Raw genomic sequence first — 18,143 nt, forward strand, 5'->3', positions numbered from 1 at the left:
AATAGTGCATCTAAATCTTTTAAGGGGGGGGGGGGTTAGAAGGATTACTGTATCCTATCCTAGGTATTCCTTAAAGAGGTGGGGTTTCAGGTGTCTCCGGAAGGTGGTGATTGACTCCGCTGTCCTGGCATCGTGAGGGAGCTTGTTCCACCATTGGGGTGCCAGAGCAGCGAACAGTTTTGACTGGGCTGAGCGGGAACTGTGCTTCCTCAGAGGTAGGGGGGCCAGCAGGCCAGAGGTGGATGAACGCAGTGCCCTTGTTTGGGTGTAGGGCCTGATCAGAGCCTGAAGGTATGGAGGTGCCGTTCCCTTCACAGCTCCGTAGGCAATCACCATGGTCTTGTAGCGGATGCGAGCTTCAACTGGAAGCCAGTGGAGAGAGCGGAGGAGCGGGGTGACGTGAGAGAACTTGGGAAGGTTGAACACCAGACGGGCTGCGGCGTTCTGGATGAGTTGTAGGGGTTTAATGGCACAGGCAGGGAGCCCAGCCAACAGCGAGTTGCAGTATTCCAGACGGGAGATGACAAGTGCCTGGATTAGGACCTGCGCCGCTTCCTGTGTGAGGCAGGGTCGTACTCTGCGAATGTTGTAGAGCATGAACCTACAGGATCGGGTCACCGCCTTGATGTTAGTGGAGAACGACAGGGTGTTGTCCAGGATCACGCCAAGGTTCTTAGCACTTTGGGAGGAGGACACAAGGGAGTTGTCAACCGTGATGGCGAGATCATGGAACGGGCAGTCCTTCCCCGGGAGGAAGAGCAGCTCCGTCTTGCCGAGGTTCAGCTTGAGGTGGTGATCCGTCATCCACACTGATATGTCTGACAGACATGCAGAGATGCGATTCGCCGCCTGGTTATCAGAAGGGGGAAAGGAGAAGATTAATTGTGTGTCGTCTCCACCATGACTGACCCACCGCCAAACCGGTCATGCTGGAGGATGTTGCAGGCAACAGAACGTTCTCCACGGCGTCTCCAGACTCTGTCACGTCTGTCACGTGCTCAGTGTGAACCTGCTTTCATCTGTGAAGAGCACAGGGCGCCAGTGGCGAATTTGCCAATCTTGGTGTTCTCTGGCAAATGCCAAACAGCCTGCACGGTGTTGGGCTGTAAGCACAACCCCCACCTGTGGACGTCGGGCCCTCATACCACCCTCATGGAGTCTGTTTCAGACCGTTTGAGCAGACACATGCACATTTGTGGCCTGCTGGAGGTCATTTTGCAGCGCTCTGGCAGGCCTTCTCCTGCTCCTCCTTGCACAAAGGCAGAGGTAGCGGTCCTGCTGCTGGGTTGTTGCCCTCCTACGGCCTCCTCCACGTCTCCTGATGTACTGGCCTGTCTCCTGGTAGCGCCTCCATGCTCTGGACACTACGCTGACAGACACAGCAAACCTTCTTGCCACAGCTCGCATTGATGTGCCATCCTGGATGAGCTGCACTACCTGAGCCACTTGTGTGGGTTGTAGACTCCGTCTCATGCTACCACTAGAGTGAAAGCACCGCCAGCATTCAAAAGTGACCAAAACATCAGCCAGGAAGCATAGGAACTGAGAAGTGGTCTGTGGTCCCCACCTCCCTAACCAATGCTTTATTGGGGGTGTCTTGCTAATTGCCTATAATTTCCACCTGTTGTCTATTCCATTTGCACAACAGCATGTGAAATGTATTGTCAATCAGTGTTGCTTTCTAAGTGGACAGTTTGATTTCACAGAAGTGTGATTGACTTGGAGTTACATTGTGTTGTTTAAGTGTTCCCTTTATTTTTTTGAGCAGTGTATATGGCAATAGCGCTGGCCTTATGTGAATGACTGCAACTGTTCGGCTTTGACTCAACACTAGAGGGCAACATCAATGTATCTTAGCTGGTGGCTTATTGACTTTTCTCCCCCCAAGTTAGGTTTCAGCCCCTGATAAGTCTCCCCTGTTTCATCTTCACTCTGGCCCAATCCCAAATCGTCCCCTAAACACTTGATAGGATTTGATTGGTATGAGCAACCTGGTAAAAGCTCCACCTCACCCTCTGATAGGCTAGATGGAAGTTTTACCATATTGCTTACACCAATCAAAACCTTTCAGATCTCCACAAGTGCATAAAGCGTAGGGATGACGGGACGATTAGGGATTGGCCCTATGTCTCACCCCAGCTCCCTGGTGTTTCCCCTCCCCATACAGCCCCTGCCTCCCCTCCTCCAGTCTTACCACTACAGGCTGCAGGAAGCCAATGAAGGTGCAGAAGCGTCCCCTCTCCTCCACCAGAGCTCGGCGCACCGCCTGCTTCTCTGTCTCCTCCATCAGCAGGTACATGTCATTCACATCATGCATGGCACTATCCAGCTGGGGCTGCAGGTCCCCTCGGCCTGGGAAGCCAGGAGGAAGAGCACCGGGGACAGGGACAAGGAGCAGGAAAAGGGAAACAGAGGGCAGGGGCATAGTATACAGGGAGTGGGGGGGGGATTGGGAATGGAGAGAGAATACAGGGAACGGGACAAGGAAGAGGACAGGGGATGGTAGAAGGACAAAAGGAGGAGAAGAGGGTAACGGAGAGGTCACAAGGAAAAACCAAAGTGTGACACACAAGAGAGAGGAGAAGGAGAGAAAGAAAAGATTACAAATGTGTGGTGTGTCTGGGCTTGAAGGGACAAATGTCACCCCTCCTCTTATCCCTCCCTTCTCGGTCCCCCAAGCCAATAACAGACACCATGGACACAGGACAGAATGATCTACAAATACTACACTGGTACGGTATCTACATGAGGTAAACAGAAATGCATACAGACACTAAACAGACTGACATCTACAGAAGTTAAACCAAATAATGAAAAAATGAACAAATTAAAGTATGTCTTCAAAATGTCTTGTAATGTTAAGTCATGCAGCAGGGAGTAGTGTCAGAGATGGCCATGGTAGAGAAGCGAGGGGGGGGGTCTTAGTCAACAGCAACCAGTGCTGTGAGCAGAAAGAGCTTTAGAACAACAAGTCATGCAGGAGTCACAGAGGTCACAGGCCAGCTTTCCAGAGGGCTCAGAAAGAAGACGTTTAATGGTTACAGCTAGTAGGCCTAACTAGCTGAAGATGAGTGTATCAGGCCAAATGCATTCTAGTGATGTAAATCACGTAGCTATTTACCGTTTCCCAATAGTCATTTTTTGGTCATGGGAAAACCCCTCTACACAGAATAGATGAAAGAAGAAGCTGTAGCATAGCATAGCAGTGTTGTGGGACAAGAACAACATACTTACCCTGGATTTCTACAGAACGGAAATCAACCACAGACAGAGAGAGAGAGAGAGAGCGAGAGGGAGAGGAGGGGAGAGAAAAAGAGGAAGGGACAACAAAGATGGTTGAGAGGAGGATTTGGGGGACATATAGGGGGTCAGAGGGGTGACAGGGGTAAAGGAGAGAGAGCAGAGATCGTTGAGCTCATCGTTAGGGTTAGTACAAGGAAGCCATCACAGCTCAGTTCACGGCCAAAATGTGCACGGTTAGAGCAAAAACACTGTTGCAGCCAAATCAAAACCAATTCAACCCAAACATCAATGTCCACCGGTTTTCAGACTAAATACACCTCAGTTCATCATTTTAGATTCTTGCATCTGCCTGGCAACTGTCTAGAAACAGCCTTAAATAGACAACCGTATTTATTGGCTGCTGGATCAGAGTGAACTGCTTTATCGAATGAGGAAAGGCCTGTCATTATTATCCTCACCACCAGGGGAGAGTGTTGCTCTATAACCACATGGAGTGGAGCTATGTTCTCCCTCCCTCACTGCGGCTTCCCTCATTTCACCCCGTCTCTGTAGTGATTTGAGGCGATGTCCCTTTTAAAGACCAAACTGTAATCGTCAACAATCTACAAACACACGTCAGCTATGTCAAACGCTTAAAAATAGACATTGATATAGTCAGAATGCCTTGGCAAAGGATCTCACCTTGAGGATTTGACCTTGACATTTTCAGCACTACTACTAGTACTACTGTAATATCATGCTGAAGGGAAGACACAGCTGAGACCGTTACATAACAGAGAATGTCCGGGTTAACCTATAGTTATAGAGCCCAAACAAAATGCACTACCTGACCTGCTGGGATTTTAGAGCGCTGGATAGCCAGAGAGGGCAGTTTGGAGTGTTCAGCCATGCTAGCTGTCAGTCAGAGAGAGAGAAGAGGAGCAGCCTACCTTTCCGGGCCTTCTTCTGCAGTTTCATGGTGTCTGAGGACTTCTTCTTGATCTCATGACGAGATCTCTTGTACTCTGGAGGAGAGAGAGGGGACAGAATGTCATCCACTTTGGACACAGGAGACAGAGGGGAATATGATTGGCCAGAGGTACCCTGCCTGTGTCCCACCTCCATCATGAGGTTTTCATCATGGCCACCTAGTCATCCCTCTCATTCCTACTTGCCAGATATCACTCCTCACCTCTCCACCATGCTTGCTGATGTGTAGTGAGCGTTCTGGCACAACAATGGTTGCCGTGCATCACCCAGGTGGGTGCCACACATTGGTGGTGGATGAGGTGAGTTGCCCACTTACTATGTAAAGCGCTTTGGTAGAAAGGCACTATATAAATCCAATAATATTATTATTCACCTTTGGCATGGTCCTTGTCCAACTGGTTGGCTGTCTTCTTCCAATCCTCAATCCTGTCCTGGAGAGGAGTAATCAAGCTCTCCATCAGGGCACTGGGAGGACAGAGGGAAAGCGAAAGAGCGAGGTACAGGCTTTACTTGTATTATTATTTTTGGGTATTTTTACCCGCTTTTTCTCCCCAATTTCGTGATATCCAATTGTGATCCAATTACGATCTTGTCTCATCGCTGCAACTCCCTAACGGGCTCGGGATGCGGCGAAGGTCGAGTCACTGCCTTAGACCGCTGCGCCACTCGGGAGGCTATAATGATTTTCTGATCCATTCAAATCTAACAATTTGGCTTCATCTGGTACACATCATATGGAACACGTGGAGAATATGAGTCTTTGCCATGATGAACTCTTAAAATGATATGTTTTCTTATGAAACCATGGAAAATATGCGCTCTAAGGTATAAGATCTTTAGAAAGAGAAAGGGGTTATATAAATTCTCCTTTGTGGCTCGTCCCACTTCACTATTTCTGGTATGTGACACATCTGCACACCCCCGTCACTACAGGATGAGCTGGGAGTCCCATGGTGGAGTGTGGAAACTGCAGCCTCCCAGGTCGACCAATCACAGACTGACAGCACAGTGCTGATGTGGACTTCAGCCCTGATTATAGTGTGGCGCAATGTGAACGGGTTAGGAGACCGGTTTTGACGTGCCACCACAGGGTGAGGAAACTTTAGCTCCCAGAAATGCTTTGTTAGGAATGTAAACACACCCAACAAGACACCACCATCATCATCACCTTGGTCATCATCTTCCTCATCACCACAGACACCACCACCATCATGGTAATAGCTTCTGATTTGGAAAACTCATTAGAGACTGCAGACTAAATAGAGTGGATTCCTTTCTTTGAGATGTACTGTGGTCTAGAACAGAGTAGGCTGCTGCTGGTGGTTCCATTCATTTAGCCCACGTGTCTGAGAGAAGAGTCTACAGACGTCCTATAATGAGGTGCTTGGGATTTGGGGAGAGGGGAGGGAGGGAGAGAAGATGGAGGATGGGGAGATGGATGGTTTTAGTCCTCACATTCTGTTTTCTCTTCCCTCCGTCTCCTGTCTTTATCATACATTTTAGGGAGAGAGTGTTCCAGTCTAGATAGTGTGTGTGCTATTTCCACATTACCATAGACCCGACCCAAACACTGGGACAGACGTACATGGAAAACCCATGACCGGTAGCTCACTCAGTGGAGAATGACACGTGTGAATTCACTTTCCTACCGTGAAGAGAGTCTGGGCGGCAGGTAGCCTAGCAGTTAAGGGTGTTGCACCAGTCACCAAAAGGTCGCTGATTCGAATCACAGAGCCGACAAGGTGAAAAATCTGCCGATGTGCCCATGAGCAAGGCACAACCCTAATTGCTCCTGTAAGTCTCTCTGGATAAGAGTGTCTGCTAAATAACCTAAATGTAAATTTAGACCTGCCACCTATTCTCATTTCCACACTGATGTAGCTTCTGAACGAAAAACAAGGGTCACAGTTTGTCCAAAGCTTACCACAGACTTTCAGAAGGTCAGCCAAGGAACATGGATGGGATGACGGCTACTACTCATTACTGTTGGCTACCATCGTCAAAGATACGGTTTACACAGAGCAGTGACTGACACTTCATGGGACCAATCCCCACTAACGGAGTGATAGCAGGGACAGAGCTAGGCCTATAGGAGGATGCCTGTGTAAGAGGGCGGGACTTACTTGGTGAAATGGCGCAGTTTGGCCTCGATGCTGCGATGCCGCATGCACATCCTGGTAAGAGCTGATCCAATGTCTCTGGTGGCGCCTGAAAGAGATCACAACACAGAGGTGGTTAGGGAAACGCTCGGAAAACGTTCCGTCAACGTCATGTATTCTGCAGACAGACCACCAAACAGACTGCTCACTGAGGTCTGTTTAATATTCACTCGTACGCAGTGTGTGTGTAGTGTACAGTATGTGTATAGTGAGCGTGAGACTGTGAGTGAGTAACCTGGAACTCTGATAAACATCAGGCTATTTTTAGCCGAGGAAGAACATTTGGAAAAAGCTGATCCCTGACTCTGAGCGGGCCACTTCACTTGCTTCCAAAGAAGCTGAGCCAAGCAACCCTGGAGTTTAAAAACCACCGGTGTTACTGGCTTAGAAAGAGCCTCAGAGTATACACTCCAGTGAAGAAACAAGATGCACTCCAATTCAAATCGCATTTTACTTGTCACGTGCTTCGTAAACAACAAGGTGTAGACCAACAGTGAAATGCTGACTTACGTTTTTTTCCCCCCAACAACACAGAATTAAAGACAGAAAAAATAGAAATAGTGACATGAAGAATAAATACAAAGTGAATAACGAATAAGGAGTAAAAATAACTTGGCTATATACAGGAGTACCCGTACTGAGTCGATGTGCAGGGGTACAAGGTAATTGAGGTAGCTATGTACATATAGTAGGGGTAAAGTGACTAGGCAACATGATAGATGATATGTTAATATGTGAGTAGGAAGAGTCACATCTGGAGTTCTAGTATCTAATACATGCAATCTCTTAGTCTCATAGCCTCTAACATCAGGGTTAAATCTCACCAGTGCTAACAGAGGTACGGCTCTAGAGAGCTGAACGGGATTTAACCCTCTTCTCCCTAACCCTGGTGCTACGGGGTTATCTGGGCAAACCCCACCCTAGCCACAACCCTCTCTCTCTCTCTCTACCTGGGGTTGGCTCGGACTACACCCCTGTCCCCACACGTGCCCCAGTGGGAGGGGTGGGATTGCCCCAACTCTGTCTGATTACTCGTGTTGGACAAGCAGACCCTTCCACCTCAGATAAGTGCAGAGACCTAAGTCATATCATCATATTACTCCTCCCTGTCTCCCAGTCGCTCATTGACACTGTGTGTGTGTGTGTGTGTGTGTGTGTGTGCGCACGCCATGAGAGTGACCTGGACTGAGAGACAGCAGGATCCAATCTGAGTCAATCCGAGCATCCTGCTCCCTGCCCCCGGGTCCACCCCATCCCTATCGGTACAGCCATCACCCTGACACATTTCATAATGAGAGATCTGGGGCTCCTGTGACCTTGGCCTCATCTGAGGTCATACCTATAAGACTGGTGAGAGAGATGGGCTCATAGTATTCACCTTGATTGGGTACTTGTTCATTTGTGACAGTCATTTTTGCCAAATGATGTTTAGAGATGAACCAAACTACTCATTGCTGGCACGGTAAGGACAGGACTTATTATTGACAATGCCGATAAAGCAATCAGCCTTCTGTATTGCTGGCCCCTCCTTCACTTGGATGCCTAAAGTCAAATCAGTGATTACTGCACAGTGAGTGAGTGAGTGAGTGAGTGAGTGAGTGAGTGAGTGAGTGAGTGAGTGAGTGAGTGAGTGAGTGAGTGAGTGAGAGTGAGAGAGTGAGAGAGTGAGAGAGTGAGAGAGAGACTAAAAAGGCCAGTCTCCGTGAACACACACTGTTAACAGAGAAGGTCTATTCATAATTATAAACTGGGCGGTTTGAGTCCTGAATTCTGATTGGCTGACAGCTGTTGTATACCACGGGTATGACAAAACAATTATTTTTACTGCTCTAATTACCTTGGTAACCAGTTTATAATAGCAATAAGGCACCTTGGGGGTTCGTGGTATATGGTCAATATACCACACCCCCTCGAGCCTTATTGCTTAGTTACCCAGCAACCATTTATTAATCCAGCCCAGGGCAACGCCCCCTACCCCTACACCACAGATACCCTCTACCCTCCTCCCACACACACCACAACACACAAACACATACGGAAGGGGTGGGGGAATTTTCTAACCTCACTTTCAAATATTGTCTAATGTCATGCCAATAAAGCACCTTGAAATTGAAAGTTAAAGTTGAGAGAGCGCAGGAGAGAGAAACAGAGTCTGGGGGAGAGAGGTTGATACCTAGTGACAAAAAGAGAGAGGAGAGAAAGCGAGAGAAAGAGGGAAACAGAGAAAGCGAGAGAGAGAGAGAGAGAGAGAGAGAGAGAGAGAGAGAGAGAGAGAGAGAGAGAGAGAGAGAGAGAGGCAGTGCTGAGAGGGATCTCCTCACACATTCTAAAGAGGTAACTGCTGGGGAGAGAATGTAACAGCCTGTGTGTGTGTGTGTGTGTGTGTGTGTGTGTGTGTGTGTGTGTGTGTGTGTGTTTTTCGCTCCTTTTAATATATTCTCTTCCTGTTTTATATTCTTATTAACTCCTCTCTCATTCTCTCTCATAACAACATCCGCAAGAGATCAACAACAAGATGAGGGAGAAAAAACTCCAGGCTCACATCTGGGAAACAAAGGCCAGCGTGTGTCTATCTATGTGTGTCTAGCTGTGTGTGTCTAGCTGTGTGTGTCTAGCTGTGCGTGTCTAGCTGTGCGTGTCTAGCTGTGTGTCTGTGTGTCTAGCTGTGTCTGTGTGTCTAGCTGTGTGTCTATCTATGTGTGTCTAGCTGTGTGTGTCTAGCTGTGCGTGTCTAGCTGTGCGTGTCTAGCTGTGTGTCTGTGTGTGTAGCTGTGTCTGTGTGTCTAGCTATGTCTGTGTGTGTAGCTGTGTGTCTATCTATGTGTGTCTATCTATGTGTGTCTAGCTGTGTCTGTCTAGCTGTGTCTGTCTAGCTGTGTGTGTCTAGCTGTGTGTGTCTAGCTGTGTGTGTCTAGCTGTGTGTGTCTAGCTCTGTGTGTCTAGCTCTGTGTCTAGCTCTGTGTGTCTAGCTCTGTGTGTCTAGCTATGTGTCTATCTATGTGTCTGTGTGTCTATCTATGTGTCTATGTGTGTCTAGCTATGTGTAGCTGTGTCTATCTATGTGTGTGTAGCTATGTGTTCTAGCTGTGTGTGTGTCTATCTATGTGTCTAGCTATGTGTGTCTAGCTGTGTGTTTCTAGCTGTGTGTGTGTAGCTGTGTGTGTAGATCTATGTGTGTCTAGCTGTGTGTGTCTATCTATGTGTGTCTAGCTATGTGTGTCTATCTATGTGTCTATGTGTGTCTAGCTATGTGTGTCTATCTATGTGTCTATGTGTGTCTATCTATGTGTGTCTATCTATGTGTGTCTATCTATGTGTGTCTATCTATGTGTGTCTATCTATGTGTGTCTAGCTATGTGTGTCTAGCTATGTGTGTCTAGCTATGTGTGTCTATCTATGTGTCTATGTGTGTCTAGCTATGTGTGTCTATCTATGTGTCTATGTGTGTCTAGCTATGTGTGTCTATCTATGTGTCTATGTGTGTCTAGCTATGTGTGTCTAGCTATGTGTGTCTAGCTATGTGTGTCTAGCTATGTGTGTCTAGCTATGTGTGTCTAGCTATGTGTCTATGTGTGTCTAGCTATGTGTCTATGTGTGTCTAGCTATGTGTGTCTAGCTATGTGTGTCTAGCTATGTGTGTCTATCTATGTGTCTATGTGTGTCTAGCTATGTGTGTCTATCTATGTGTGTCTATCTATGTGTGTCTATCTATGTGTGTCTATCTATGTGTGTCTATCTATGTGTGTCTAGCTATGTGTGTCTAGCTATGTGTCTATGTGTGTCTATCTATGTGTGTCTAGCTATGTGTCTATGTGTGTCTAGCTATGTGTCTATGTGTGTCTATCTATGTGTGTCTATCTATGTGTGTCTAGCTATGTGTGTCTAGCTATGTGTCTAGCTATGTGTGTCTATCTATGTGTCTATGTGTGTCTAGCTATGTGTGTCTATCTATGTGTGTCTAGCTATGTGTGTCTATCTATGTGTGTCTATCTATGTGTGTCTATCTATGTGTGTCTATCTATGTGTGTCTAGCTATGTGTGTCTAGCTATGTGTCTATGTGTGTCTATCTATGTGTGTCTATCTATGTGTCTATGTGTGTCTATCTATGTGTGTCTATCTATGTGTGTCTATCTATGTGTGTCTATCTATGTGTGTCTAGCTATGTGCCTATGTGTGTCTATCTATGTGTGTCTATCTATGTGTGTCTATCTATGTGTGTCTATCTACGTGTGTCTATCTACGTGTGTCTATCTACGTGTGTCTATCTACGTGTGTCTATCTACGTGTGTCTAGCTACGTGTGTCTAGCTACGTGTGTCTAGCTACGTGTGTCTAGCTACGTGTGTCTATCTACGTGTGTCTAGCTACGTGTGTCTAGCTATGTGTGTCTAGCTATGTGTGTATCTATGTGTCTATGTGTGTCTATCTATGTGTGTCTATCTATGTGTGTCTAGCTATGTGTCTATGTGTGTCTAGCTATGTGTGTCTAGCTGTGTGTGTCTAGCTGTGTGTCTAGCTGTGTGTGTCTAGCTGTGTGTGTGTAGCTGTGTGTGTGTAGCTGTGTGTGTGTAGCTGTGTGTGTGTAGCTGTGTGTGTGTATGTAGCTGTGTGTGTGTGTGTAGCTGTGTGTGTGTGTAGCTGTGTGTGTGTGTGTAGCTGTGTGTGTAGTTATGTGTCTATCTATGTGGTATAGCTGTGGTGTGTGTGTGTGTGTGTCTGTGTGTGTGTGTATAGCTGTGAGTGTGTGTGTGTGTGTGTGTGTGTGTGTGTGTGTGTGTGTGTGTGTGTGTGTGTGTGTGTGTGTGATGTGTGTGTGTGTAGTTATGCGTCTATCTATGTGTGTAGCTGTGTGTGTGTGCATGTCTTAGAAAGGTGAGGAATGTGAGTAAAAGTAAGCATGTTTAAACTGCCAGTCTGTTTAAACCCCCCCCACACACAGTATTTATACAGTATGGGCAGCCAATAGCTCAGTCACTATACCTTGTTTAGCTATAGGTCAACCCCTGATAGAGACAGCTAGTGAACTAATCCTGAAAGGAGCTCCTCTCCTCTGTGTTGTTTTCTGTCATCCCCATCTGCTCCTACCCTCGCCCCAGCACAGCCAGCCTGTGTTTACTGTTAGCCTCCCTGCCTGTAACCCTCCTCCCTGCAACGCTCCCCTCCTGCAGTGAACCCACAGGGAGCCAGCACATATTGATTTTTCCCATGACATTTAGTCACAAACACCATGGTGAGGGAACAGGCTGATATGACAGAGAGAAAGGGGGAGGGAGAGAACGAGACAGCAAGGAGCGGGTGCATTTGGTGGATGTGAGAGGCAGTGGGAGACGAAGGCACAAGGAAAGAGCGATAGAGCGGGGCGACAGAGAAGGTAACGTGGAGAACGACAGGCAGGAACGGAGTGATCAGGCATCTTCCGCTGGCATTGCTGTTCCCTCCATCTCTTGCCCCCCCCTTACCTGATTTCCTCAACCACACATCCTGTCAGGCTGCAGACACCTTTAGGTTGCTAAATACAATTCAGCATGTCAGTCTACTACACGTCTCTCTCTCTCCTCTCCCCCAGTGAGGCTATCTAACGGTAGAAGTAGAGGATGTGACCTCTTTTCGTCTTTCCTGGTCTAAAGAGGGAAAGTCGGGGTCATTACAGCCTTGAGTATTTCCTTGCAGATAAGAGAGAATAAATATAAATGTAGAGAATAAGCCAAGTCTCCACTGGATGGGAGTGTGGAGTGGCAGCTGTTCAAACACACACAGTGGTGCTAACAGCTAACATCCACACGACCCTGCAGACACTGACCTATGGAATCAACACTCAGGCCTAAACAAACAGCAATAGGACTCAACGGATTCAGTACTACACAGACATCAGACGCCCAGCCACGTGTTCTCCGTAGCAGTAGCAAAGTGTGTGAATTTGAAATCCCAGTTGCTAATAGTACATCCTGATTCCTGATCCTGTCTTTTCATCTGTTCTGTGGGACAGCTGCTAGGGGTTCCCGAGATCTCCTCAAGTGTATTTCCTGGAGATAAGGCACGTGTGCCGACCGCAGAAGCAGAAAACCAACCCAGACACTGTTGCTAGTCTCTGCCCAACCCACTGCCCCAACAAACACAGACAGACCCCATATTCACAGCTCCATATTAATGTCCTGATGAATGGGTGGAGAGCAGTAGATCAAAACACACACACACACACACACACTACTTTTAATCTTTGGATGCATGTTAGGGTTTGCATATGAAATAGATGCAGTAGGAACTTAGTAGGCTGCATGCTTTATGGCAGTGGGATATGGACATGCTCAATTCGTGAATCATTCTCCACACTGCCACTCTGCCCTCTCTCTCCGTGTGTGTGTGTGTGTGTGCGCGCGCGGACAGTAAAGGTGTAATTAGTACAGCCCCTGCTGTGGGCACCCCACCCTCCTCCACCCTCCTCTTCTCTCTCCTGAAGGGAAAAGGAGCGTGGACTCCCTGTGGGATATCCCTCTATTCACTCTCATCCCTCGCTCTGCCTTTCCTGACATTGCTCTGCTTCCTTTCTGCCATTCTTCCACCCTGGGACACGGGAGGGTCACTGACCTGCCAGGGAGGCTGCATTATAGGTGGTGCCAGTTTTGTGTGAGTGTGCCCACTAGTAAAAACACCCTGACATGTTAGCTATAAACACTATCCTGTCCTCTGTGTGAAATGTTCCTATTCATCAGTCTTTGAGAGACGGTGAGTGAACAAGTGAGAAAAAAAGTGTAGAGAGAAGCTCATTTTCATTCCGTCTGCACTGTTGACGAACTTTAGGAAATAAGTGGATAAACTCGGGCAGTTGCCTGGCAAGACTCCAATACTGCTCACTAGCTTAAACCCAATTAGACCTCCGTGGAGGCACAGCAAGCCTTTCAAGCAGGTGGGTTCAGTTTGAGGACAGCAATGCAGGTAGGAGCGTGTGGTTAATGCACAAGAACACTGGTTTTTCCATTCCGCTCGTTGGAGAGACACAGTCAGAAGAAAACACACAGACACAGCCCCCTCGTTCCCTGCCTTTGTTCCCTTTCCAAATCAAATCAGCACCCCTCAGACTGACAGTCCCGCTGGTTGCCGTGACAATGCAGAACTAGCACTCCTCGTGACTGTCGGTGGGGCTGTCTGTTGCTAAGGTCACTCTGGCAGAACATTCTTTAACTTCCACTCCTCTCTACCTAATATAATAGTACCTATCTAACACCAGTCACTCTAAAGAGTTACTGTATGAGGATAAGCCTACATTCACATCCGTATCATAGTATCAGTTTGGCAATGGATTATTAGACTGTTGCTTATCAGCTCCCCCTCTCTCTCTCCCCCCTCCTCCCTCTCGTTGCTCAGTCACAACCACTTCCAGCCAATTTCTGCTCTGTCACAAGGTGGGCGACTGTGGTTTCACATGCTATCCCATGACTCTTTATGGGGCTCCTGGAAATGTTCCACATTTTAGAAATGTTTGCTTTCAGTGCAGCAGTAGGCCCACAGCCCTTCACATGCAAGTCACAACACTCAGAGCATTTGATCAGAAAATAGCTTCAAGCTTTCCATTGGGAAAAGACATTGGGACTGTGGTGAGAAAAAAATAAAAACTTACTGAACATTCTAGTGCCTTAGCAGAGACTTAAATTGGAACTGGGAGTGGTCCCGTGTGGCTCAGTTGGTAGAGCAGGGTTGTGGGTTCGAATCCCACGGGGGAGCAGTACGGGATTTTTTTTTTTTAATTAAATGTATGCATGTAAGTCGCTCTGGATAAGAGCGTCTGCTAAATGACTAAAATGTAAACTGACAGCATTTTAACAACATGAATTATTATTAAAATCTGTTCATATACAGTGCATTCAGAAAGTATTCAGACCCCTTCACATTTTCCACACTTTAGAAATGTTAGCAAATTTATTACAAACAGAAGAAGAAAAAAATATCACAATTACATGTGTATTCAGTATTCAGACCGTTTATTCAGTACTGTGTTGAAGCACATTTGGCAGCGATTACAGCCTCAAGACTTCTTGGGGAGGATGCTACAAGCTTGGCACACCTGTATTTGGAGAGTTTCTCCCATTCTTCTCTGCAGATTCTCTCAAGCTCTGTCAGGTTGGATGGGGACCGTCACTGCACAGCTATTTTCAGGTCTCTCCAGAGATGTTCGATCGCTGTTCAAGTCCAGGCTCTGGCTGGGCCACTCAAGGACATTCAGAGACTTGTCCCGAAGCCACTTTTGCGTTGTCTTGGCTGTGTGTTTAGAGTCGTTGTCCTATTGGAAGGTGAACCTTCGCCCCAGTCCGAGGTCCTAAGCAGGTTTTCATCAAGGATCTCTCTGTACTTTGCTCCATTCATCTTTTCCTCGATCCTGACTAGTCTCCCAGTCCCTGCTGTTGAAACACCTCCCCACAGCATAATGCTGCCACCACCATGCTTCACCGTAGGGATGGTGCCAGGTTTCCTAAAGACGTGACGCTTGGCATTCAGACCAAACAGCTCAATCTTGGTTTCATCAGAACGGAGAATCTTGTTTCTCTGAGAGTCCTTTAGGTGCCTTTTGGGAAAACTCCAAGCGGGCTGCCATGTGCCTTTTACTGAGGAGTGGCTTCCGTCTGGCCACTCTACCCTAAAGGCCTGATTGGCGGAGTGCTGCAGAGATGGTTGTCCTTCTGGAAGGTCCTCCCATCTCCACAGAGGAACTCTGGAGCTCTGTCAGTGACCATCGGGTTCTTGGTCACCTCCGTGACCAGGGCTCAGTTTGGCCGGGTCGGCCAGCTCTAGGAAGAGTCTTGATGGTTCCAAACGTCTTCCATTTAAGAATGATGAGGCCACTGTGTTCTCGGGGTCCTTCAATGCTGCAGACATTTTTTGGTACCCTTCCCCAGATCTTTGCCTCGACACAATCCTGTCTCGGAGCTCTACGAACAATTCCTTTGACCTAATGGCTTGTTTTTTTCTGACATGCCCTGTCAACTGTGGGACCTTATATAGACAGGTGTGTGCCTTTCCAAATCATGTCCAATCAATTGAATTTATCACAGGTGGACTCCAATCAAGTTGTAGAAACATCTCCAGGATGATCAATGGAAACAGGATGCACCTGAGCTCAATTTCGAGTCTCATAGCAAAGGGTCTGAATACTTATTTAAATAAGGTATTTCTGTTTTCACTTTGTCATTATGGTGTATTGTGTGTAGGAAGAAATTACACTTTTTAAAATTTTATGACAAGCGTGCACTTAGATACAGTCATTATCACGTTTTCATCAATTCTTAGGATGTTTGAAAATTACGTATACTAAGGCATTTGTGAAAATTCGATGGCAATATAGAGTGGGAAAGAGGCCGTGCATTTGGACAGTTAATAGACACTGCAGTAAATAAAACATCTTACGCAGACCGGTGCTCTATTGCCATTCAGAGCTAGAGTAGGCCCATACGCAAACAAGCCATTTGCCACAAGGGCCTGCCATCATTCACTTTGAACTGGACTGTGTGTTTACAGGCAGTTGCAACAGCGTAACGTTAGATAACTTGAACGCATTCGGCAAAAGCCACCAAATACACTTGATTGGATTGCTGCACATATGTAGACAAATACCACAGGAGTCCTCTTACATTTGGGAACTTTACAGTCCTATTGATCAAACAACCATAAAAAGGTAGGCCATCTTTCCCTATATGCACATCAACAACAAGATCAACAACTAATGATAGGCAGAGCAAACCTTTTTCAGGAAGGTGGCAGTCAAAATTGCAGTGGTAAATGATGGGGGAATAGCCTGCTCGTTCTTCTGCAGGTTGCATGCCAATGTATGCTTGTCCCTACCAAGCCCCGAAGCTAACTGGCTAAAGATGGCTAGCTTGCTAGCTACATCCAGCTGCATTTTCTCGCCCAGGCAGAACTGGTTAGGTCGTTGTCATGTTATATAGTGAGTTCATGACTAACCAACGTTTTGAGCCTACGTATACCGACACTGGTCATATTCAATGGGTGTTGTGCATTCGTAAATTCATCAGTTATTGTGCGCTCTGGCACAGTTAGACAAGAGTGGTCTAAAATCGGAGTAGATAGCTAGCCAGAGTGAATTTACGAACACAAGAAATGTACTAACTGCATAACAGTAGTTTAGCATAGCTAGCTAGCTAACAAGGCGATTCACATCTCTTGCTAGCTAACCAAATGACACCTGCATCTCTAGCTGAAAAAGTCAAGTCACCCACTAGCTAGCTATCTAGCTAACGGTAGGCTCTGTGTTTTTATCTTGCTACATAAATATGCTAGCATATTAGCCACGTTATGACTGACTTGTGACCATTGCCCTTGCTAGTTTGATTGTATTGACATTCCCAGCCAGTCCATTTTTGTCCAAAATCTGGAGTCATTGACACTGAAACAGTGCATCCCGAAAGGTGGCAGCAAACAAAGTACCAGGCCAGCTGATTTCCGACAGCAATATTTTTTGGACTTCTAAGAAATGTATTGGTGAATGATATTAATCATGCAATTAACTGCATCCATCTATTCAGCTAACAATGCGTCCGTGTACATCATGGAATGTTGAATCAAACATAACCTATTTTTAAAACCTCTTATAAAGTTGTTTTTGTAGCATAAACTGGGAATTCAATATTTTTGACTAATATTATGATTGTCTGTTTGCGTCATATCGGCAAAGTAGTTAAAATTCTGTCAGTTCCACTTTAAATCCATGGATCTGATACAGAGTCTTACTTGAGGCTCTATATTTATCCCATCAAGGAGAAGTGTGTGTGACATATCCGATCAGGGAGGATGGCCCAGCCTGCCATTGTGACTGACCCTTCCCTTGCGTCAGCCCTCCTCTCCTCATTTGCACACTAACCCAATCAATGTCTGCACAGCTCTATAGAGACACACACACACACACACTGCTGCTGACAATACACCCCAATCAGCATTCTGTTATGAGAGATGGAGAAAATAGGTCACACACACAAATACATGCCATGCACATACACCAACATATAAACGTGCCTAACACACACTGACACACACAGACTGCATGAGCGCTCACTCACAGCACACTCTACTTGAGTGCTAATCACACATACAGCTTACACACCCCCCCCCCACACACACACACTCATGCCGTGACTGCGGCATACTGTATCATAAACTCAACATTCATAATTTAGTGATTACCGCATGGGCAGAAAATAGCTCTTTAGCACACACATTGGGCCAAACTCACTGACCCTAAGCATTTTTACTCAGCCCATCTCTCCCTCCACTGGGCTAAGACATCAGAGTAGGAAGGCTTCACACATACAGTCATGGGAGAGTTATACACAGCCTATTTCCCCTCCCATATAGTCCCATCAATTTACACTAGAGCTGTCCAGACGTGAAGGAGGGAGTGATGTGGTTTTAGGTGTTCATTTCGAGATTTACAGGGTTTGTTCTCTGATCGTTATGGTGAGCAGGTAAATAGGGTGAAAGGGGAGAGAAGGAATGGCTGATTTCCCCAGAATGAGGGGCTAATGCAGCGGGGGTGGAAAGCGGTGTGGACGTCCCATCACCCCCGAACAAACCCCTTCACTCAGAGAGAAGGAGAGAGAAAAAACAAGTGTTTGAGTGAGAGAGAGAGGGGCAGGCAGACAGACAGACTGACTGACTGACAGGGGATAGACAGAGCTCCTCTAGCAGGCCTGTTTACCACGAACACACCCAGCAAGGGCTGCTTTCCTTTCCCAGAGAATATCAATGAGCCTCTTTAGACTTTCTGCT

At 46.8% G+C, this 18,143-nt stretch overlaps 1 protein-coding gene across 8 annotated transcripts in view; it reads right to left on the bottom strand.

Moving 5' to 3' along the window:
- mtss1lb (MTSS I-BAR domain containing 2b) overlaps window positions 1-18,143 on the bottom strand; it is a 77,974-nt gene that overhangs the window by 13,275 nt on the left and 46,556 nt on the right. For 5 of the 8 annotated variants that reach the window (XM_014126576.2, XM_045689057.1, XM_014126573.2 and 2 more), the window contains exons 4-8: window positions 6,336-6,420; window positions 4,586-4,677; window positions 4,173-4,247; window positions 3,235-3,243; window positions 2,195-2,352 (exon numbers count right to left, since the gene is read on the bottom strand). In XM_014126576.2, the coding sequence (XP_013982051.1) occupies window positions 2,195-2,352; window positions 3,235-3,243; window positions 4,173-4,247; window positions 4,586-4,677; window positions 6,336-6,420 (419 nt within the window). The remainder of the gene's footprint in view (window positions 1-2,194; window positions 2,353-3,234; window positions 3,244-4,172; window positions 4,248-4,585; window positions 4,678-6,335; window positions 6,421-18,143) is intronic. The other 3 variants (XM_014126577.2, XM_014126579.2, XM_014126575.2) reach the window with 1 other exon arrangement.

This window comes from Salmo salar, chromosome ssa11 (assembly GCF_905237065.1).
Source record: "Salmo salar chromosome ssa11, Ssal_v3.1, whole genome shotgun sequence".
Taxonomy (NCBI): Eukaryota; Metazoa; Chordata; class Actinopteri; order Salmoniformes; family Salmonidae; genus Salmo; species Salmo salar.